The 23,853-nt window shown below is 45.9% G+C and overlaps 2 protein-coding genes across 5 annotated transcripts; both read right to left on the bottom strand.

Moving 5' to 3' along the window:
- Nucleotides 1–1,065: 1,065 nt before the first annotated feature.
- Nucleotides 1,066–2,623, bottom strand: NT5C (5', 3'-nucleotidase, cytosolic). Of its 2 annotated transcripts, none has more exons than XM_068978787.1 (5): nucleotides 2,428–2,623; nucleotides 1,978–2,078; nucleotides 1,837–1,897; nucleotides 1,379–1,493; nucleotides 1,066–1,267 (listed from the first exon to the last, which is right to left on the bottom strand). In XM_068978787.1, the coding sequence occupies exons 1-5, from the start codon at nucleotides 2,617–2,619 to the stop codon at nucleotides 1,086–1,088; spliced, it is 651 nt and encodes a 216-aa protein (XP_068834888.1). In that variant the 5' UTR covers nucleotides 2,620–2,623; the 3' UTR covers nucleotides 1,066–1,085. The 2 variants fall into 2 exon arrangements, with proteins under 2 accessions (XP_068834888.1, XP_068834889.1); XM_068978788.1 differs by having other exon boundaries at nucleotides 1,066–1,259; nucleotides 1,389–1,391.
- A 2,853-nt stretch (nucleotides 2,624–5,476) lies between these two features.
- JPT1 (Jupiter microtubule associated homolog 1) lies at nucleotides 5,477–19,464 on the bottom strand. 3 transcript variants are annotated; one of them, XM_068977749.1, is made up of 5 exons: nucleotides 19,313–19,464; nucleotides 13,084–13,226; nucleotides 12,642–12,739; nucleotides 11,260–11,282; nucleotides 5,477–6,306 (listed from the first exon to the last, which is right to left on the bottom strand). In XM_068977749.1, the coding sequence occupies exons 1-5, from the start codon at nucleotides 19,366–19,368 to the stop codon at nucleotides 6,054–6,056; spliced, it is 573 nt and encodes a 190-aa protein (XP_068833850.1). In that variant the 5' UTR covers nucleotides 19,369–19,464; the 3' UTR covers nucleotides 5,477–6,053. The 3 variants fall into 3 exon arrangements, with proteins under 3 accessions (XP_068833850.1, XP_068833851.1, XP_068833852.1); XM_068977751.1 differs by having other exon boundaries at nucleotides 6,048–6,306; nucleotides 11,264–11,282; XM_068977750.1 differs by lacking the exon at nucleotides 11,260–11,282.
- Nucleotides 19,465–23,853: the final 4,389 nt, after the last annotated feature.

The following is a 23,853-nucleotide window of genomic DNA, read 5'->3' as shown; positions in this document are numbered from 1 at the left end:
GAGGCTTCGCAGAAGGTGTTTCTCCTGAGGAACAGCTGGGCCTGGAGCTTAGGAGAATTGCCTGAGCTTGAGGAAGGAAGCATTCTCCCCTAACAGAGGTGTCTGGAGTCATTTTGAGACGCAGAAATGAGAAGCTTTGTTGTTCAAAGTATATCGCGGCTCCGGGAAGCTGAGGGCGGTGTTGTGCCCCCGTCTGTGGAGGCTGGGTACCTGCCCCGCAAGTCTCCAGGCTGGGCGTTGGGCCTGGCGGATGCTGCCCCTGAGAACTCTCTGGCTTAACTGTTGACCCGTACAGACCTGTCAGCCAGACACCACGGGAGGGCACCTCAAAGACCCGAGTGCGCCCCGTGCTGTTGAGAGTCCAGCCCAGTGACTCTTACCGTGGCCATGAGGGTGATGACACCTCAGAGGACAGGCACGGACTCTTGGAGCGGTGTTCTCTCCCCTCCCCACCCCACGGTCCCTGCTTGGAAGCCCTGGCCCGCCTTCTCTGCCATCAGGTTTAGTGAGGGCGGGGTGCTGTGCCTGGAAGCACATCTGGGCCTCAGGCGGGCCTCGGGGATGCAAGTAAGAGGGCTGCTGAAGGGAGAGGGGATCAGATGCTGACATACAGCGCAGGACCCAGAGTCCAGGGTACACCGCTCAGCATGGGGGAAGGGGTGTGGGCCCCTGTGGAAAGCTGGGGTGCAGGAGCAGGGGAAGGTCCTGGCCCCGTTTAAGCTTGACCTCTTACATGACCAAGGAGAGGCGGCTCGGAGAGGAACGGTGTCCAGGTGGACCTGGAGGTGGGTGGATTATGGGACTAATCGACTAAGGAGCCCAGAGGGAGGGAGGGAGGGAAAGGCCTCCTCGTCGGCCTGTATTCTCACTGCCCTCCGGAGGGTCCTGGCCCTTCCCTTTCCCAAATAAAAGGCCTTAAGAGAGCAGTGAACTGAAGTGTTTTATTTAAAAGGTGCGTGTTCTCCCAGCGTGTTTCCGGCCAGCACGGTGCTGAGGGGTCACCGCCACCAGGCTGCACGGGGACCCGGTCCTGCCCGGCTTCCCTGCCTGTCTGCCTCACCCTCCTCCAGCCGCTGTCTGCAGCCTCATTGCTGGGGCAGCTCTAGGCAGCTGGAGTCCAGTGGCAGGGCTCTCCGCTTGCTGTCTATAATCTCCCTCCAGTTGTCGCTCCAGGAGCGCAGCCGCCTCCGAGGTGGGCTCAGGGCCAGGTGCTGGTTGTGGCAGCAGGTGAACAGGATGTGCTCCCAGCTGGGGGTCTCCTCTTGGCCTGGGAGGGGAGACAGGGAACCCGAAGTCCCTAATCTGGTTATCTGAACTCCCTCCCCCTAATCCCAGCAGGCCAGATGCCTGGAGGCTGCTAAGGAGAAAGGCTCCCCACCTTGAATGACCTCCTTGTCATCAATGAGTAGGTCCCCTGAGATCACGGTCTTGTCCCTCGTCAAGATAATGCGCTCCACAAACTGGGGTCCCAGGTGCTTCTCCACCCAGCGGTACTGTGAGGTGGGCACAGGGTCAACAGGGCAAGATAGGCCCCTGAACTCAGGGCCAGTAGGTGTGAGGGAGGGTCTACAGCTTGTGAGAGACACCCCTCCACCCCCGCCCCCCCCAAACTTTCTGTGTTTCTGCTGGTGTGTTGGAGTTGTTTTTTTTTTTTTTGGCTGGGCCATACAGCATGTGGGATCTCAGTTGCCAGACCAGGGACTGAACCCGTATCCCCTTGTATTGAGAGCACAGAGTCTTAACCTCTGAACTGCCAGGGAAGTCCCCCATGGTTTCTTTTAACAAATCAGAACTTCGGAAGCTAAGTTTGCCTGTGGAGCGCTGGGGCAGCCGCACCTTCTCGGGCACACAGGGGTCGTACTTCATCAGAGGGGTGGTGCAGATGAAGACCTGGGTGCTGCCAGGAGGGGGCACGATTAGACGCGGTGGTGCCCGCCCCTGCCCCCCAGCCCCCACTCCCTCGCCGCCCATCCTCACTCCTGCATGTCATTCATCTCCCGCAAGGCTTCCAAGGCTCCAGGGATGGGCTCCAAGTCTAGGAAAAAGCCTGGGGCTTCATACACACTGGCCACTTTGTCCTGAAAGATACAGCGTTCCCGTCCTGGCTAAGCCCCCTCACCACACACCTCCCCCGCACACACACAGCGAAGACTCAAAGGTGAGCTTCCTGGGGGGCTTTGGTCCCCAAATCAGAGTCCCGGGTGGAGGATTTTGTATAGCGGTAAGGAAACACCCCCAGACTGTCTAGTCCCAAGTGCAGTGTGGATTCTGAGGTGAGAGCTTTGTTCATTTTAAACAGGAAGGTGTCTGGACATGGAGCAGAGACAGTCCTGACCCATGGAAGAGGCTCCCCGTCCCCGGATGTCCTGTGGGGTCGGGGGCCCCGCTCCCCTCGCGCCGCACCCCTCCCATCCACCCGCTCCCTACCGCCAGGTCGGGGCGCAGCGCCCGGTACTGCTCACGCGCGAAGAAGCCGCGGCGCTCCTCCAGCGGCACGTGCGGCTCCTCGGGGAACCGTTGGAGGAAGCCCCGCAGCAGGCCGGCCTCGAAGTCCGCCAGCACGCCGTCCATGTCCACCAGCACCCGCACGGGCCGCGCGCGCCCCGCCGGCGTCCCCATCGCCAGCGCCGCGAGGCAGGGTACCCGGGGGAAACGCGGAACCGGCCCCGGGAGCGCGCGGAGCTGGGCGCGGGAACGGCCGCTTCCGGAGCGGCGGCGGGCGGAGCCGGGCCGCCCTGATTTGCATGGGCGCCCGGGTGCCCCGCCCGCCCGCCGGAGCCCCAGGCTTTCCCCAGCGCCCGACCGAACTTGGCGGTGCCCGCGCCACGCGTCTGGTCTGAGGGTGCGCCTGCGTGGACATCAGCCGCCCTCCGCTCGAGCAGACGCCCTCGCTCACCCCAAACGTTACTGGGCCAGACCTTCCGGGGGGGTCCCCTGGACTGGCCTGAATACTGGGGAGCGTGGACCGGCTCCGGCTTTCTCAGAACCCACACCTGCTCACCCCGCTTGCGGGGATAGGAGGAGAGCTTCCTCCCCCTGAGTCAAGGCAGCACCAACCCAAGACCCGAACCTCGGGGGGTCCCAGTAGCTGAAGTGCGGGAATCTGAAGACAACAGGCTCTTGCTAGCACAGCTCCTCAGAGATGAATTCACAAGCCAGAGTTGGCTTGAAACATGGGAGCATCTACTTCAAACCTCCTGTTCTACCTGGAAGAGGCGATTTTCCACCAGGCTCAGGTAATCAGGACCATCCTTTCTGTGGAATTGATTTTTCTCTAGAACCCTCCTCAGTTATATACTCCTCTGAGAAAATGCTGGTCACTGCTAACTTTTGTAGACTCTCAATTTTTTGTAGATTTCATATAATTTATTTCCTGAATACATGTAAATATGCTGCGCTTAGTTACTCAGTCGAGTCCAACTCTGCGACCCCATGGACTGTAGCCCGCCAGGCTCTTCTGTCCATGGGGTTTTCTGGGCAAGAATACTGGAGTGAGTTGCCATGCCCTCCTCCAGGACATCTTCCCAACGCAGGATCAAACCCAGGTCTCCCGCATTGCAGGCGGATTCTTTACCGTCTGAGCCACCAGAGAAGCTCACATGTAAATATATTTACTACAAACTAGATTCAGATTTGAGTGACTGACCCATCTTCCTGTCACTCCCCACCTGAACACCCTTCCCCTTCCTGATGCTTCTGTTCCACTGGGTTCTGAACACCCCAGTACTTCTAAATGCATCAGGAAGGGAAGCCTGGTGGTCTAATTTTAAAACACTTAAGAAGTAGACTGCTGCTGCTGCTAAGTCGCTTCAGTCGTGTCCGACTCTTAGCGACCCCATGGACTGCAGCCCACCAGGCTCCTCCGTCCATGGGATTTTCCAGGCGAGAGTACTGGAGTGGGCTGCTTTTGCCTTCTCCGAAGAAGACGACTAGGTATTAGCCATAAATACCAAGCCACTCAAGTCACATAACTGTGTAAAAAGCCAAGACTGTCATCAAAATACTGACTCTTCTGCCCTCATCATTTTAAGTTCAACTTCACTTTCTAAACCATAAGCTTTCTAAGGAGAAAAATTCAACACCCTTAGCAAACATGTTTATGAAGAATTTTAAAAATCTGTAACAGTACCAAGATGACCAGCAGAACTCCTTCACAACACTTTTGGCCTAGGCACTTACCTTCATAGCATGGAGAGCTAAAGCCAAGTTACAGTTATGACACAAATCAGGGAGCTGTCTTTCCCAGGTCTGTCCAGTTACTGAGAAAAGGGCGCAGCTTTCCTGCCTCTTTAGTTCTAACAGAAACCTTAACTCAGGTTATTTGTAGGATTAATCTGTTTTAGTGAAACTGGAAAAATTGTATAGCACAGCTGCCTGTTTTGCAAAATAATAAGGAAGAAAAACACCCCCACAACCTATGATTACCCTTTTTCTTCCCAAAGAGATGCTTATTAAGTCAAATGAGCTGGTGGTTACAAACCAGGCTTAAATCATTTCAACCATGGTGGGGGATGGTTAAAGGTGACCTGTTTCAAAGTCTTTTTTTTTTAACTTTTAGGGCACGCCCCTAGGATCTTAGTTCCCCAACCAGTCCCCCCTTGAAAGCATGGAGTCTTAGCTACTGGGCCACCAAGGAAGTACCCAAAAGTCTCAAAGTTAGGAATCGAGCTTCCAAATGACAGGCCCAAGGAACGCTGCTGATTAGCAGCCCAGGTACACAGAAAAAGCCATCGGACAGTGCCCAGTTTGGACGTTTGATACCTCGATCTGGAACTTTCTCCCTAGAACCCAGTGTGCTTTCTCCAATCTCCTGTATCACTTGACAAGACTCAGATGACCTTGTCCTCTTCTGGCTACATGACCCTTCTTTTCTTTGGAGCCCTCTTCTTTGATCACTGACCATCGAGGGGCATCCTGTAGGCATGAGAGAACTTAAAATATTAATGTTATCACCCAGCAAAGGAGGATAAGTGGTAGAAGAGTCCCAAGTGTATTGGCTAATAATTGTTCTGGAAGCCAGGTATCTGTATTACTCCTGTCTTTTACTACCAGATATTAGTTAATGTTCATTTTGGCATTCTGCACTCACACTGACTTTAAACCTGTTTTCTTTACAGAGAAGCCCACTTCTCTCTAGGCCTTCCTTAAGTCTGTTTTAATTTGAAGGGCTCATCAAATCATTGGGTAGCAGGGTTGTTAGTAACAAAGAAAAAAGCAACTAAGCAGGTAGAACTGCAGAAACAATCTCAAAAAGATGACACAGGACACAGTGTTTCAAAATTTGTACATCGTTTACTTTAAGCAACAGTCCAGGGTTGTGAAGTACAACACACATTTTAAGGATGAGACTTTCGTTTCATGGTCAAGCACCAGCATCATGCACACAGCTTCAAGTTATCTAAGAAGAGCACTGCCCCCCCCACGGGTCCCTTCCCCACGAAGACCCCGCCCCTGCTTCACCACCTGGAGTTCATCAGTCTGAGTGAACATCAAGCCTTCCTCTGCGTGGGAGCAGCAGGCTTTGCTCAGCCAGTCATGTTAAGTATCTGGCTTAAATGTATCTTAAGGTTCAGAAATAAAAGGCAATTTTTTGTTTTACTTTTTTTTTGCTTTGCAGGCGGCAAGGCATAGGGCACAGGCCTTTTATCACTCCATATGGCACAGGAAGATGCTTTTTAGCAAAGGGCACTGAGAAGTTAGGGCAACACCAGGTAGGTTTCAGCATCAAGACAACCTTGTTTGGGGGCCTGAAGGGACAGCGCCTGTGGACTGTTTACTGGTCTGTCCAATCCAGGCTTGGTAAACCCAAGTAAAGCTGACCAAAAAAGGGTTTTAAAAACCTCAGTACAAAAGATCCTCTAACACATTTGAAACCAAATGGTTTGTTCTTAAAAACACGGTACTAAGTGTCACAAAGCTTTCCCTCCAATCTACTACTAGAAAACACTCATGCCAAGGCCTACAGACCCAGAGGAATAAGGACAGACAGAGAACCTGTTCTTCCAAAAAATAAAAATAAAATAAAAGACAGCAGTACATAAAGTGCTTCTTTTTTAATGAAACAAATCCAAAAGATGTCCAGTCAGGCTCAAGTTGTGCGGCTCACAAGCACGGAAAAACAAAGAAACAAAACGACGAGAGTCCGGGGCAGACGGAGCTAGCCCAGGACGAGGCTGGACTTGCCGCCAGGGGGGTTTCTCCGGGATGGCACAGGTGCCGGCGCCACTGGGCTGGGCACAGGGGCGGCGGGCACAGGCTTCTCCTCGCTCTGCCCCAGGGTGGCCTGCAAGTCTGTGTCCACGTTTTCTAGGAAAACAGAATGAAATTAAGACTAATAACTATTCCCAGTGAAGATGACGAGTCTAAGTTTTTTGAAGGGGCTTTTTGGAGGATGGTTCAAACCACGCCTGGAGCTATAAAGAAGAAAACAGTTGGCACATGGCCACCATCCAGAACCAGCCACTGTTAGTGTTCTGCCGTATGCATCCCCAGGTCTTTCTCTGTGTATGTTCTTTTCTAAATTACTTAAGTATATGGCGACATAAATGTTTTAAATGTGAATATTACAGATAAGCTCTAGGTCCACCACTCCACTGCTGGGTGGGTCTCCTCCCTGTATTCCCAGAGGCCCCACTACTAGCTGTGTGCATCCTCTGTCCATCTGTTTTGCGTAAGCTTTGTGTGCTTTATTTCCAGCATATCACAGACAATCTTGTTTTTATTGTATTTAACATAATTGATAGCAACTTGTCCCTTTTGGAAATTTACCCCCACTTATACACATGGTCAGGACTTCCCTGGTGGCTCAGACGGTAAAGCGTCTGTCTACAATGCAGGAGACCCGGGTTCGATCCCTGGGTCGGGAAGATCCGCTGGAGAAGGAAATGGCAATCCACTCCAGTACTACTGCCTGGGAAATCCCATGGACAGAGGAGCCTGGTAGGCTACAGTCCATGGGGTCGCAAAGAGTCGGATATGACTGAGTGACTTCACTTCACTTATACACATGGTCAGGTGCTTCCCTGGTGTCAGTGCTAAAGAATCCACCTGCAATGCCGGAGCCTCAGGTTCAGTCCCTGGGGCGAGAAGATCCCCTGGAGGAGGAAATGGCAACCCACTTCACTCCAGTAATCTCGTCCGAGAAATCCCGTGGACAGAGGAGCCTGGGAGGGCTACAGTCTATGGGGTTGCAAGATTCAGACATGACTGAACAATTAAACAACATACACATGGTCACACTTGATCTTGCTTAAGTCACTGCTTTCTAGTATATATACAGTATATGTGATTAATCCTCTACTGATAGCCAAAAAGTAAAACCAGTCTGACCATTCTGAAACCGTAACGTGTGTACTCTGGAACACAGGCCCAGGGGGACACGTGCTGTCGTCTTCAGTTTGAACAGAGACTGGGCGCCTCCTTCCACAGTGGCAGTCCAGGTCCACTCTAGCGCCCACGTCAGAGCATCCTCTACTCACATCGGTCCACTTCCCCCACTTGATAACCACCTCACCTTAATATCTGCCTAAGTGACAGGTGAAAAACGATTATTTAATTCTGTCATGTGTTAACGTTTCCATGATTAACGAGTGAGGCTGACTTTTAATATCCAGCTTACAGAGGTTTATTAAAGACTCCACCCCCACCCACTGATGGTTAATTATCTTAATCCAGTTACTCCCATCATATCAACCCTGCCCTTTCCTCATTAAAGTCTTAAGAACCAGTGTTATTATCACCCAATTCATCCAGTCCTACATACTGCTTGACTGATTCCCAGACTGACTTGTGAAATTCTCAACCAGCATATAGGAATCCTTAACCAGGTTGTTGCCACTGATTCAAATTCAAGAGTAATTGCAAAAGGAAAAAAAATGCATTATTTTCTGCAAAAGGTAATTTTTATGAAGAGTTTAATAGTTTAAGGCATGTCAGACTTATTTTTAATTAAAAAGAAAAGCCAGCTCTCTTCATTTCAGTGTTAAATCTTAAATTCTGTTGCATATTCTAACACCTACCTTGCAATAATCACACAGAGGCACCTTTAGTATAAAAAACTAAGATATTTATAAGACTTGGAAGAAAAACTACCTTAAGGTTTAAAGACATTTATTTCCTCCTAGTTTAGAAGTTCCAAAACCCTGGAGCAGCGAAGCAGAAATACTGGTTATGACATATCCTATGTAAGAACTTTGTAAGCACTCATATTAGACACCAATGCAAAGTAGTAACTCCAAAAAAATTACTCATTAAAAAAAAAGTTCCTCATCAGACTAAACATTAAAGGTCCACATCCCTAAAACCACTTGTACTAAGTTTTCACTCTGCCGACTGAAACAGAGAAGTTCAAGGAGGAAGTCTTAGATCAGAAACATAACATCTCAGGAATATGCTACTGCTGCTTTAAACATTTCATTTCATGAATTTTTGGACTATTTGATAGAACCTGACTTCTAAGGCATATAATGTTCTATACTATTCAACTACAGGTAAAAATGTAGTACACGCTTTCCAAGATGATAGCACTCAGTTATGAACCAAAGCTTGGCAAGAAAGGGTTACCCCTCAGCTTCCTGTTGCACAAGAAACTGGACCAAATGCATCAACACACCATACCCAAGTCCTCCGACAGGCGCCCTTAAATAACCTAGGGAAGCATGTCCAATTTACTGCAAATACAAACAAAACCCAAGAACCCAAATTTTAAAGCCATTCAAGACAGACGAATACAGACCACGAACTCTGCCTGAGCCAGCGTATCAACCCAAGCTGTTTCATTTCTGCTGCGAGGACACAGCCTCCCCACTGGACAGGATCTAACTGAATCCACCATCCGGGCCACCCAGCTGAGGAGCACTTCAGATGGACACAAATGTTACCCGGCATGGTAGTTTATTTCCATAAAATGATTTTTAGATAAACAAGCTCATTCCTGCCAATCTCACATTTGCCTTTATCATTATGCACGGAGCCGCTTTGTCTTTCACAACTGGGTAACAAGAAGCCAAACGAGAAAAAGGGAGGAAAAAAGCACCCGTGGAGACTACACAACCATGGCCCTTAACCTAAACACTCATTTATCTGGTCAGAAATACTCTGGCCAGCAATAGAGGTTGGCTTGTTACTTCCTTGAGTCTGTGATAAGTATACGAATTGAGAGTAAAGGCTTTAGAAACTTTTATGGGACTTGACAGAGATCGTTTGTCTACTGAATCCAGTAATTTTAAAGATGTTTTTGTTTTTTTAAACAAAATTATGGCTTCTGCCATAATATACGTTCTATCTACTCCTTACTTGTCTGTCTTCTCTGGCATAGCAGTAAGGTAACTTGATCAGATAGCAATGTCAGAAGAGAAAAAACCGGACTCATCTAAGGATCACAAAATTAGAACCTCTAGAAAACACAACAGACTTGCCTGAAGGCAGGTAAGGACTTCTGCCCAAGCTTCCTGGACCTTCTCCCTCTTTCTTTAAGATTTCCAAAGTCCTCACTATAGACATTCCTGTTTTTAATTATCCCAAAGATGAAGGCAGTATATCCAAGCAAGATCTGCTTTATTTAACTGAGCAGAACTGATTGGCTTTGCAGTGACGTTGCCAACAGAACTGGGGTTGACTTTTATTCACTAGACATGGTCTGAACTGTCATGCCCCTTGTCATTTTATGACAGACAAGCTAAAAGTAGCAGCAGTCAGGAGCAGAGAATAATCAGGTGCCAAACTGACGATCGATCAAAAAACACGAAAAGGAAGGACCTGTACACGGTGCACGTGCTACTCACCTGAAGGATCTGTAACACTGAGCTGGGGGTGGGGGAGAGAATTTTTTTCTTCAGTTACAGCTCAAGAGTTTTATTCAGCAAACAAAGAATAGTTTACCCTCAAGGCGTGAAGGCGGGCCGACCCCAAAGGAGAGGTTAAGAGAATTAATTATTAGCAGGACAAATATGACATATATTTTCATAACTTCAGGCTCTCACATACTACTGTGGGCTCCCCAAATATGTAATTCTATTCATTGATCAAAATTAGTGAATAAAGATGAGCTGTTTCTTGGGCCTCCCTGGTGGCTCAGTGGTGAAGAGACAAGGGTCTGATCCCTGGTCAGGGAAGATCCCACACGATGTGGAATAGCTAAGCCCGTGACACAACTATTGAGCCCGTGCTCCAAAACAAGAGAAGCCACCGCAATGAGGAGCCTGACCACCTCAACTAGACAACAGTCACCGCTCGCTGAAACCAGACAAAAACCTGTGCAGCAACCAAGACCCAGCATAGCCAAAAATAAATAAAATTCTATTAAAAGAAAGATTAACTTATTATTCTTGCTAAATAAGGTCTGACATTGGAAGTATTTCTGAATACAAAAAGCAGCGGAATCAAAAAGTCTAGATTTTTTTTTTTCTTTGAACCTGCAGAACAATCTTTTTAAATGGAACAAACTAGATAGAAACAAAAACTAATACACCTTCAGTCCAATGAGAAGCAATCTGTCTGCGGAGGGAAAACCCAGGTAAAGTTCACAACGGTTCGGAAGATTCTCCTCCCCTCACGCCCAGCGAGAGACAACAAGAAACTGAACAGGAATTTCTGTTTTCCTGGAAGACTGACTTGCCCAATGTAATGACAGAAAAAAGCCTTGAAGAAGTGGCTTTGTCCTGGGCCGGCTGCGTGTCACCGGGTCAACTTGAACCTGATGGCTGCAGGCCAAACACACGTAAACCTCACATCACATGCAGCAGTGATTCTCTGGCACTTGTTAAAGAAGTGCCAATAAATACTTCAAAGATTTTAAATAATTAAATGATTACAGCTCTTTTCCACTTATAATTTGATGATGTGGATGCTAACTGATAATTTACACCTGCCCGCTAAAGTCATCATTCACAAGATCACAGGGTTACTGGTTGTCGTGCTGAGTAAGCACTTCAGTAGAAAATCAACTGTAAATGTAATGCTGAGGTCTGAGCTTGCGATGCCAGAGACGGTTACTAAGAAGCTCTCACTGAGTGTAACAAATACCAACCTGACTGACATCCGTCTGTTCTGAAAGCTTTAGGAGGTTTCCAGCCTTGTTCTCGCTGCTGGCCGTGCTTGATAGCTTCCATTTTGCTTTCCCTTCCCCCTAGAGGATGGACACTGGCACCTGGGGCTCAGCCAGGTTCACTCTCCAGCCAGCCTCTTTCCCCAGGACATGACTTGAGTCAAAATTGAGTCTATTCTAACATTCAGAAATTGGCATACTTTTTTCAGACATACTCACCATGAACGTCACCTTCTCCCTGGAAAAGAAAAAAGTTACAATTTACTTCAGATTTTAATTTGGCCACACACAAAGAAAACAATCATAGTTCAGAGAAGCTACTGTCTCCCTGAAGACAGATGTCAAATTTTGTTTTGATGTAGTCAAGTTCAAGGTCAAGGTGCTCTTTACAATAAACAGCCTTTATTCAACTTGGAACAATGCTACACAAAAATGCTACTGGACCAAAAAAAAAAAAACATGCTACTGGATAAATTGCCCCAGTACTAGTAACATGGTCAAAACACCAAAAAACCTTAACATTGACACTGATGATATCAGTTAGCACTTCAGAGGAGCTTTTATCAGAATGGGAAACTGGTAAACCTATCTTTCCACCCCCTTTCCTTTCTTTCTAATCTAGCTGTTGAAGGGCCTTCATCAATTCCAAAGCCCTTCTACCAGTCTGCCCACATTCAGGCGGCTGCCGTCTCCATGTGCCCTGAGGTCCCCACTCGGGGACATCCCACCAGGCTTTCCAGACAAACATCTGGGGCTAGGAGCCGTGCTCACCTGCAGACAACCAATGGTAACACCGTGCGACAGCCTCCTGAAGTTTAGCTCAAAACAACAGGCAACATTTGCCAACAACTAAAACATCCTTGAGCTCAGATATGCTACTATGTGTGAGATACACAGGAAGTGCAAGTGATCCGGTTTCAAAAATCAATACTGAAGGATAAAGATGAACCCAACTGGTAGCAGAGATACATGAACAGACCAAGGTCACATGAACTCATTTTTCTGATCTACTCTATCAATCCTCCATCAGCAGTACAGTCAAGTCCCTTTCCTAATTACCACTCGATATAATAAAACTCCAGTGGATAAAAACCTAGTGGGAGAAAAAGCTCAGGGATGACTGGATAAATAATTTAATAGAGGCTCTTTGCCCTGGGTATTAACTCCAGGGATTGAGATCATAAGCAAAGCCTTTAGAGAGTTAGGATAGACAGATGCCCTTTGAGAAATTGTTGCTGGAGTGATATTGGTGATGATGGATGGGAAAGATTCACGAAAGTTACAGGAAAGTGATGACTAAGAACAAGGCTTATGCCCCTGTCCGTGGCCTCCTCCTTACCCCTGCCCCACCTCCCCACCCCTCCCCATTTATGCTACTTTCTCTTTACTCTGTATTTCTATTTACTAATATTGTATTTTTTGATGTTATAATAAAAATTTAGTGGTTAAGCGCAAACAAACAAACAAAAAACAAACCCCGAAACTCCAGTGGCAAGTCTTAGTATAGTGGAGGAAGGGCGGGGGGTGACGTGAGGATTTCATTTCTAAAGGGCGTAAACCTCCAAGCCTGTCTCTCCCCCTGTATTGTTGCACTGACCTTCAGATCTAAGAAGTCTCCAGAGTTCGCTTCAGAAGAATTCCTTCTCTGGGGTCCAGATGACTCAGAATCTTCCCTGCCCCCACTAGACTTGGCACCTGAATCAAAATATACTTTCGTGAGGAATACCAGGGAAAGACCTAAAGCACGCCACTATATAATGGGCTCGCGTCACATGACAACATGAGCCCACAGTGTCAGGGAGTGGCGGCTAGTAAAATGCCACAGAGGGGCCATATGAGCCAGCTGACGGCTCTCCTTGTTCTCAGCCATCACACCAACTCCCGCATCTCCCCCGTCTTAGCCCCCGTCTCTCCTCCCATGACAAGCTTTAATTGTTGTTTCCCACGATTAAGCTAGATGTTAGTCAGCAGCACACACCCAGCTGCAGTGGTCCTGCTGGGCCCACCCCTTGACCACCGACCACAGAGACGAGCAGTACCTGCCGACTTGGCCCAGGAAGGGGGATTTTCCTCAGGTGTCCCAAAGATGCTGGAGGCCATTTTGTTCCTCCTCACAGGTTGTTCTGTTGGTTCATCAAAACCTAATGAAAAATTGGATCCACCGCCAGGAGGCCGCAAAACCCTAGAAATGATGGTGAGATGTCAGTTTCAGATCAGATCAAGATGTTTCCTGGTACATGTTTTCAAACACCTTTCATTTCAGTTCACCCACCCATTCATTCCACACACACCCCCACAAAAGAGAACTGTTAATGGGAAAATTAGGAATAGATTCCAACGTGGTATAAATTCAATGATGGACCTTAAGGTGGTGAGATTGTGCACCGCACCAGGCAGCTGCAACAGTCCTAAAGTACCAGCAACAGGCTGGTTGGCATCCCCTTTTAGGAACAGGCCAAAGCCTAATGGATCCTGTCTGCTAGGCCCAGCTGGACACATTTGCAAAGAAGTTTAGAAGCACATCTTGTTATTTATTTAAAAAAAAAAGTTTCCATTTTTATTTCCAACAAAACATTTTTAAATGGAAGATTATACATATACATGACCAACTTAGAAGCCCAAGGAAAGCTCGTAACCGTCTCTGCCATCTCAGCATCATTCACAAGCCCTGTCTATACACGTGTACCTCACTATTCTCACTAACCATCGCAAGTGACCAGTCACAAGGAGAGTCAATCAAGAGTTAAGTGTAGGACTCCATGACATGCTCTACACCCGTGAACCTTTAGACACCATCTACAGCTCTTGTGTTTGACAAGGAAATATGGCACTTTCCCATTTCCAGGTCTTCCGGACACAGGTTGACCAATTTGTCCCCTCCATGAAAAAACTCAATTTCATTTGTCCTGTCACTACTCAAAACATAGAAAATGGAGATGGTTTCATGGGAAGATGTCCTAACCACAGATTCAGTTCCTTTATGGTGATGGGAGTGGTCTATTTTTCTATTTCTTAAGTCATTTTGAGTAAGAAACATTTCTCTAGGAAGGTGTCCATTTCATTCAAGTTTCCAGATAAATCTAGCTGTCATTTGTAAACTCAGCTCCTTATATTTGAAAGGAAAGGAAAAATTTAACACTTTAGGTAAAAATTCTCTTCTAAGTATCCCTCCAGAGGCATCCCCAAGCTGTGATTTTTGTTCCCATTCTAAATATTTTCTCATTTCCATTATTTTCTTCTTTGACCCATAAAATTATTTAAAAGTACATTTGTAAATTTGCTAACATAGGTCTTTCTAGTCTGATTTCCAGCTTTCCATTATAATACAGACAGGATCTATGTGACATGTTCCTTTGAAATATGATGTGTTTTATGGCTTAATAGGTGCTTCATTTTATAAATCTTCTGTATCTGCTTGAAAGGAACATATACTTAGCAGTGTTCTATATGTCTACTAGATAAAGCCTATTAATTGAGTTGTTCAAATCTACTGATTTTGTTTGCGCCACATGGTATGTGGGATCCTAGTTCCTCACCAGAGATCAAACCTGCAGCCCCCGCACACACTGGAAGCACAGAATCCCAACCACTAGACCACCAAGAAAGTGCCGTCAAATCTACTAATTTTTAAGTATGTTTTATCAATTACTGAGATTCTGTTACCAACTTCTGCAATGGGGGATTTTGTCAACTTCTGCTCAGGACTGTCAAGAATTCTCTCTCAAAAAGACCACCATTGGAGTATTTTATTTAGTTCAGAAGGGAGAACTGTGATGGATTAACTGGCTAGTCATTTTGATTAAAGGAACAAACCAAATATATATTCCTAACTCACTTCATTTACCACAATAAATTCCAGCTAGGTCAAATATTTAAATTTAAAGCCTAAGACAAAAATATTGGAAGAAAACATGTACGAATCTGGTTCTAGTCATGAAGGCTTTCCTTCTAAGTGCAAGATGAAAGCCAGAAACCATGAAAAATGGACAGATTAAACTTGGCAAAAATACACATATTTGACAAAGGATGATAGAATCACTTTTAAAATAATTAAAAGAATCATGAGAGAAATAAAAATGGACAAAAGGGACTAACAGACAATTAAAAAATATGGGTAGTTTCTAAACATTAAAAATTCAAATTCACAAGCAAATAAATGAAACCTAAAACAAAAGAATGTATTTTTGCTTATTAGGTTGGTAAAGATGAAAAAAAAAATGCCAATTTCCAGTGTGAACTGAAGTGTGAGAATATAAATTTGCACAAACTTTCTACAGATAATTTTGATAAAAATGTATCAAGTGTTTAAATTTGCATCTTCTGTGAATCAGGGAAGGGGTTCTACTTCCATAAGTTTTCCTAAGTAGATAAGCAGACGTACGTACAAGTAAGCTTGCAGATGCAGGCTTGGTTAGGGCTAAGCAGAACAGAAGCAAACTGCTCGGACTTCCCCTCTCAACTATATCTAGTTCTCACCATCTTCTCCAGCCCAGTCAGACCACATTCTTCCCTGTTCCGTGAACTGTTCTGCCTTATCTCCACCTCAGAATATTTACTCCCATATTTCCTCCTGCCCAGAGCACTTTCCACCCTTTCCTCGGTGACTGTTTCAGAATCCAGCCCATTTCTTAAACCTTCTCCTCTTCCAGGAAGCCCTCCATGACCTTGAGAAATCAGCAGTAGGACACCGAAAGGAAAGAATGTTAGATACCCTCTCTTTCTGGCCACCAGTTCTTTCTGTAAAGGACCAAACAGTTAATTATTTTTGGCCTGTGGGTCATTCGGTTTTTTGCAGCTATTCAGCTCCATAACAGCACAGAGGCCAGCCACAGGCAACACGAAGATGAATGAGGGCAGCTATGTCCCAATAAAGCTTTATTTATGGACACAAATTTGATTTTCTTGTCATTTTCACAAGTCATGAAAGATACTTCGTCTGGCCCTTTTCAGCCATTTATACTTGTAAAAATCAGGTGCCAGCTGGACTTGGCTATCGGGTGGTAGTACACTGGGCTCTGCTCTGTCTAGTTCAACAAACAGCCTCATTTTTTAAAAGAACAAAGTCAGGCCTGGAGAAGTTCTAAATGAACTGCCCAACTTTAGTTAAAACAAGTGACAGAGATGGGGCCAGACCCCAAGCCCTGGCAGGCACATTTAAAAAGGGCTCAAAGTGAAGTAGGGGGATCACTCAATACCATTTTCTCTTTAAACTACAAACCTATATAGTTGGTGTTCTGATTGCTTTTCATGTTTTCTAGACTGAATATATTTCTTATATAGGTCCTCTAGCATCTTTCTCTAAATCTAATATTCATGTCTCTCCATAGTAAAATTCAGTACTCAATTTACACTAAATTAAAATGTCATTATTATTTTCCAGGGGTGGGGGTGGGGGGAATCCATTGTGTGCTTTTATAACATGTAAAACATTTAAAAGCCCACTGTTTGTAAGTCTCCCATATTAAACATTCACCCAGATTAAATTCATTAAATGAATTAAGAAATCATGTTCAGGCATACCTCTTATAATTTGGGGTCTGCTAATAAAATTGTTTAAATAATAATTTAAAATATGTTACAAATTCTTAATAGTCATTCTCTATGTTAAAGTCAGAAGTGACTAGGTTTTTATCATTTGTACCTCAGATCAACAGACACTTGAAATATTATAATCAAAATTAGCTTGCTTCAGAGACTTCCCTGGCGGTTCAGTGGTTAGGGCTCCATGCATCCACAGCAGGGGGCATGGGTTTGATCCCTGGTAGGGGAACTAAGATCCCCCCCCAAAACAAATTTAACTTGCTTCACTGTCATCCCCTTCATTCCCCAGAGATTAGACTTATTCTCCTTACTATCATAATTAAATTCTCATGAATTATTTCAGCCAGATGAAAATCTTCAAAATCCTAATAGGCCAAGAATTTTTTTTCTTTTTTACCTTACAAAAAGAAAAAAGACACTAGAATCCAAACACCAGCTTAGAAAAGAAAGTCAAAGCTCTGACCAGCCCAACTTTTTAAAGGTCTGTGTCCCTCTTGCAAGAGCAGGTTCTACCTACTCCAATGACGTCAGTGTTGTGGAGCCCATTTGTAACAGCGAGACATCCCCAAACAAAGGATCTGGATCATAAGAGAAATTATTTCAATTTTATTTTCTAAGATCTTGCTATTCTTCCTGAACTATGATAATGAGATCAGAATTACGTATCTGAGACTCAACAAAAATGTGTCCATGAACTGCGGGTAGCAATTTTCAAAAAGTACTCTTTTTCTTTCTTATCTCTTTAAATCCCAGAGTTTCCATGTGAGCTTTGCAGATCATTCCCTATCAGACTAAATTTATAATTTGTTTATAGAACTAGGAAACTGTTACTGAAGGAAAGAAGTTTTAAGAGAATTAGGCCAGAAGGAAAGGTAGAAGTAAATAAAAGGACAATGCTACACAGAGTCTTAAGATGACAATATTGGAGGAAAACTGATGACAAAAGGGGGTTAAAACATTTATTTTGCAAAACCAAAAGTCATGTATGTCTCACATTTCAAAGCTACAAATGAAAAAACTAGTGTGAGGATTCATTTGACCTGGTTACTTAAATTCTTTATGAATTCAGCACTAAACTGCGCTCAACCACAAAGGATAAAAAAACCTTTGATTTTTTAATAGAATGCTTGAGTTTTCACATCCCAATCACTACAGTCTGGCCAGCATAAAGTTGACCTCAGGGCACAAAATGAAAAACCAAGGTTTCAGTTTGTTCCAGTGTCCTCTGGGAAAAAAAAAATCTCACTGGAAGGATGACAAGAGAAGAGGGAGTGACCAGGGTTTGCGTAGGTCTATCTACTCAAGTTCCCCTTCCTCCGAGCAGCACACTGATTTAGTTGTTAAAATCTTCCCCATTCTTTTCTACATTTGAAAAGGCAACCAAAGAGTTGAAGTCTTAAGAATGTCATTTCCAACACTACCTCCTCAGCCTCACTGATGCGGCCTGCTTTTTGTCCCCAAGGACTCCAACCCCTGTGAGACACTGCTCTTTCACGGCTGTCTTCTTAGCCCCACAAAATGGCTCCCTTTGTGCCGCTTGCCCAGGACCCCAAGGCTGCCCACACATGACGGCGGGTCGTGGTCGGTGAAGAAGAGAGGCTCAGAAAAAGTGGAATCTAAGCTGCCTCCACGCCTTGGGCAGGATCCCAGAGATGCTTGTGTCCCACCTTGAAGAACAGCCTGCGTGCAATTAGCCGAGACAATGTGGACATCTCCCACGGCATCCAAAGCCTTCCACCAAGTTAGGCAAGGGCTCGGAAGAGAGGCCCTCCCAGTCCACACACCGTGCCCAGGGCCCCCTTGCCTGGCTGCAGTGGCATGAGTGGCCAGAAAGGCTCGGGCTGCGCAGGTGGAGATAGTACGGAAGAGACAATGGATGTCTCCGGCCCCGCCCAAGAACAGGAAACCTCCTCCATCCAGCCCGGGAATCCGGCCCAGAGGTGAACTCATTTGGCAAACGTCAAAGGGGGAAGAGAAAGAGGTGGGATGCGAAGACCGAGGTCCGAAGGTTTGAGCGTAGAAAACCCACTAGGAACGACACGCTCCCCCTCCCATTCGGAGGTGGGCGCGGGAGGGGAAGGAGCAGGGGTCTTTCCTTTGTTAGCAGAGGGGAGGCACTTGGCGGAGGGTTTACGGTTGGGTCCTGAACGGGGGCGGGGATCGTGCTGACCAGCCCCGCCCGAAGACAAATGCCACCTGCCAGGCGGACCCGAGTGGGCAGGAGCCCGCCGGACCCGATCGCTGCGGCTGCAGGATCTGACCGCCACGCCGGCCGCGGGGCCACCCACCTGCTCCCGGGCTAGAGACACGAGCGCGTTGTCGGGGGTGGGACAATGGGGCCAGATCAAGGTGCCCCGCGGGCTACCCGCACACCTGGGGCCCAAGACCACCGTCCTGGGGCCGAACCGGCCGCGCCGCAAAAGGCAGAAAGCGAACCCTCTCAGCACGTCCCGACTAACGAAAACCGGCCGCACGGCGAGCGCGAGGGGCCCCGGCCCTTCCCAGCCCCTTGCTTCGGGGGAGGAATGAATGGGAGAGGAGCAGAAATCGGGCGGGGCCGGCGCGTCAAGCTCGCCGGCCGCACAAAGGCGGAGCCGGTGGCCGAGCCAGGACAGTCGGCCGGGCGCGAGCGCAGCGCCCGGGGCACGTTACAGCCAACAACCAGCCGCCAGACCCGCCCGGCCCCCTGGGCAACAGACCTCCCGCCCCGGAAACCCCTCGCCTCACCGGGAGCTGTTCCTGCTGTTAGGGTCGACGCCCTTGAAGGTGGTGGTGGTGGTCATGGCGCCGAAGAGCGAGGTAGGCTGGCGCGGAGCGGAGCGGAGCGCTGAAAGGGTCAGGTCGGAGGTGGGCAGAGCAGCTATCCAACCCAAAACCGGCGACCGCTGCAGGAGCCTCCGCCGCGGCTTGCCGGACGGACCGCCGCTTTTATAGGGCTCGCAAATCCCCGCCCCCACCCCGGCGGCATTGGTCGATTCAAATGACCCTGTTCACTCCTATTGGTTCTCTGGAGTGCCAAGCATCCTGAGACGTCAAGACGGGCTGAGACGGGCCCTGCTCAGCCTAAACCCGCCCCCTTCCTAATCAGGGAAGGTCTGGGGACGTTTCCCCTCCCCCACCCCCAAATCTCGGAGATGATTGGACAAAAGACAAACCTGCCCCGCGCTCCGTACAAGTAGTGCTCGCTGTCACTTAAAAAAGTTACCTTGATAAAAGGAAAAACTCGCTCTGGGCTAGTTGGAAATCGCAAGTTGAGGACAGGTTTATCTTTACCATCATTTTGTCTTATTCATGGCGGATAGCTAGGGCATGCTCCTCAAGAGAGGAAAACGACTGCTACAAACCCACGTTTACTGAATACCTACTATGTGTCCAGCCTGGAAACCTGACAGTCCCAAAGCAGCAGCACTATGAGTCAGCAACAGAAAGCATACGAAAATGATCCCTTGTAAAATGACGGGAAATTCTTTACATTTTAATGTTACTATTTAGCTGTAACGCGTGGTGCATGCACTAAACCAAAATTACAGTCGTTCCGATTTGAGGGCCGGTTCTTAAGGCCGGTTAATGCCGGGCTTCGGGGAATGGCTACATCCCTTGTTCCTAAGGCCACAGGAGTAGTCCAGGCCTCTGCAGCTGTTTATAACCGTTAAGTCATGACTCTTCCACCTGTCTGGGTAAATCAATCCCCACAACAAATGCAGACACACTTGTAGGGCTCAGGAATGACTGTTTATAAGATCATAATAGCAAAGTCTTGGGCAAACCAGAGGCGAGGCCTTCCTGGTCACGCTATTTCCTCAAGGCAGATCTCTCTATTTCCCTTAAGAAGTGAACTATATTCCTCTTTGTGTGGCCTCCTCCTTCCTGGCCATCTGTATTTGTTAACCACTCTCCTGGGTTTTCATGAAAAGCCAGAGACAAGCCCTCCTCTTCCAGAAGGCCTGGGTCATGTGTTTATGTGCTTACCACAAAAGCATGAAGCATACCACTTGTTTGGATTAAAATCTTCTCTTTCCAAAGGCTGGACCTAAAGTTCCTAAACTGTAAAACCTCCCCAAAAAACTCTTCAGGCCAACCTAGTGAGCATGCACCCCCTCTTCAAAAGTCAGTTATTAATTAGGTGGTAGTGGAATATGATGGTTTGTGAGCTCAGGGTCTCAAAGGAAAAATTCAGGTTTGAATCTCAAATCTTATCTGAGCATTGTTTCATTTGCAACACAAGGATAGACTAGTATTTAGACTCCATAGACTTGAGAAGACTGGATGAGGTAATGGATGTAAGGTGCTTGTCCTGACATATCATCAACATGATAGCCATTTTTATTATCAGACTTACTTGGAAAGTAACCACATTTTTCTTTAAACAATCTGCAAGTGGTTTTGTTTTGTTAAATGAGGGATTTAGACTTGACTCTTAGGATCCATTTTCGCCTAAGTTTTTGAGTTTGCACTGGCTTGCCTTCTTTCCTCTGGAAACCAGAAAGCCTATGTCCTAGTTCCACTTCCTCCCAACTTAAGACACTTGTAGGTCATTTATATACTTGAGCCCAGGTTTTTCATCTGTAAAATGGGTTAACAGCAGCTATTCTGTAAGATTTGGGATGAGATAATTAGGTACTCCATCCTGGCTGCATAACAGAATAATCTATGAGCTTTTGGGGGATTTCTGGATACAAGATTACAGCAGTGGATATCTGGAATAAGTTAAACAGACAATTCTCATATACATATAGCTTGGGCTGAGAACCTTTGCTTCAAAGGTAAGGAATCAGTTCCAAGAGAATCCTTTTTAACCTAATCTGATTTATGAAGAGTAAATTCACATAAAACAGACATCTGATTAAAGCCATCTGAGGTCTGTTTGGAACATTCCTTGTATTTTATAGTAAATACTGCCAGAAATTTCCAGAATAATTAGCCCTCCTATTTACTTGTTCACATACCTAACACTGAGTTGGTCAAAAAGCTCATCTGGATTTTTCCATAAGCTGTTTTGGAAAAACCCAAAGAATTTCTGGCCAACACAATAGTTTTGACCAAATTACCATACTTCACTTTCTACTGCAAAATTGAGATTTGGGGTAAAAGATAACGATATGTAGTTCTGCTATAATCTTTGCTTCAGATGACCAACTAAGTTGAAAATGGGACATTAATCAAATTACATTTTTCCCCCAAAGATCAACACAGATCAAGATCAAAAGATGCAAAAGGATGGGACAATGTGAATATCTGCTTATACAGTCATGAAGGCCTATCATTATGATTTTTAAAATACACACAAGAGTCTGTATCAATACAAAATTTGCTTCAAATTCTCAGGTTAACCTAAAAATCTAAAGTAGAAGACACATGAAATCTTGTAACAAGGAATGATCCCACAGCTATTTCAGGACCTACAGCAGTGTTTTTAAACTTTTATGAAGCAGAATCCAAATATATAAAATAGATTAACAGAACCCTGGCGCTCTCTGCTTTCCCATCCTTGGCCACTCTCTACATAGTCCTCCTCTTTTTGCACAACCTCAGGGTTCCATGAGATTTTAAAGTCACTGCCCTATATGCATGTCCATTTTCTCCTGCTTTTTAAAACAGTTAATAGAAGAATGAGAGTGGCCTCCACTTCTTTTTCAGCAGTACTCTTTAGCTTCCTGCAGTCCCAACTGCCACTTCCCTGCTATATCCATTTGTACCAGTCTTCCATTTTAATTCGCTGCAGGAAGCCTGGCAATCAGCTTTTCCAACAGGCCTTTTGTTTGTTGGCATCAGGTCCCAGTTTTAGTTGCAGCATGTGGGACTGAACCCAGGCCCCCTGCATTGTGATCACTAAGCCTTACCCACTCAACCACCAGGGAAGTCCCAACAGATTTTTCTGGCCACTTCACCCAGCATGCATAACTTCCACAACCACGGATCAAACCTGTGGCCTTTGCAGTGGAAACTCAATCTGTAACCACTTGGATCACCAGGCTTTTGTAAACCCAATATTTTTAGAAATTCCTTAGAACACAATCTACTGCTCTGAAGCATGTGGCAGAAAAACCTTTACTATTTAAAACATGTCCGAAAATGATTAAGGCCCTAATAAATTTTTATTTGGACAGGAATCCTGTTGCTTTTTACATTTGTTGCTGAGGGTGTGGACAGTGTTATCCAAGTATGCCATGTACAACTTAAAATAGAAAAATCTGCTAGTTGTTCTTCACTACTTGTACACTTGTGCCTATTACAGATAAATTTTCACCAAACACAAAAAATGCACTACTGTAGCATCTCTTTGGGAGAAGGCAATGGCAACCCACTCCAGTGTTCTTGCCTGGAGAATCCCAGGGACAGAGGAGCCTAGTGAGCTGCCGTCTATGGGGTTACACAGAGTTGGACACAACTGAAGCGACTCAGCAGGGGCAGCATATCTTTGTTCTCACACATTTGTGTCTTCGATGTTACCAGCTTTCCCATTACCAGGTAAACTGAGGTGCCCATAATTTCAGCTTGCCCTATTTGTTCCAAAATGCCAGAGCAAATAGGCAATCTACATAGTCTCCTTACTGGAATTTATTCCACCTAGATTCTGCAATTGGGTTTGAACCAACCTCTTCGAATAGTGTCTTTCCCTGTGATCCAATACACTTATGTTAGGTTGAACCATACGACACTGCAGATATCTGCTTCTGATCTACATGAATAGCAACTACATATGTTTAACCATACTTCAATACATACTCTTAATGTTTTCTATTCCTTATTACTAAAAGGAAATACTGGTCATGTGCTTCTGAACTTGGTTGAGTGACTTTTAATTAATGAACAGCCCAACAAGTTTCACTTTCATCCCCTACTGCAGCATGCTCCGTAAGTATATCACTCATACATACATTCTGCATCCATCACTCCTAGAGCCAAATTTAGTATACATCTGTCCATTCTTTTCTTAGCTGTATCCTCACCACACAAAAAAAGAAAAAAGGCAGATCAATGCCACTGACAGAAAAACAGCCCAAGGAGTTTAGTTTCTCTTAAAACTCATTTGCCATTAAGTAAATTAAATGAACCAACCTAGAGGCCTCAAATATGGAAAATGGCTTTGTCATATTCTTGCCTTCTCTTTCTCCAAAGTTAAACAAAAAGGTATGCACACTCTACTAAGGTCTGACATGCCCTCTGGTCATTCTGAAATACAAAGAGGAAGAGCATGGTTCCTATTTCCCTATTTTTTTCCTGCTCTTCTCATACTAAAAGCTGAGTAAGATAGTGATTTTTGTCTT

This window comes from Capricornis sumatraensis, chromosome 8, assembly GCF_032405125.1.
Source record: "Capricornis sumatraensis isolate serow.1 chromosome 8, serow.2, whole genome shotgun sequence".
Taxonomy (NCBI): domain Eukaryota; kingdom Metazoa; phylum Chordata; class Mammalia; order Artiodactyla; family Bovidae; genus Capricornis; species Capricornis sumatraensis.
This window is presented reverse-complemented; position numbering and strand designations above follow the sequence as displayed.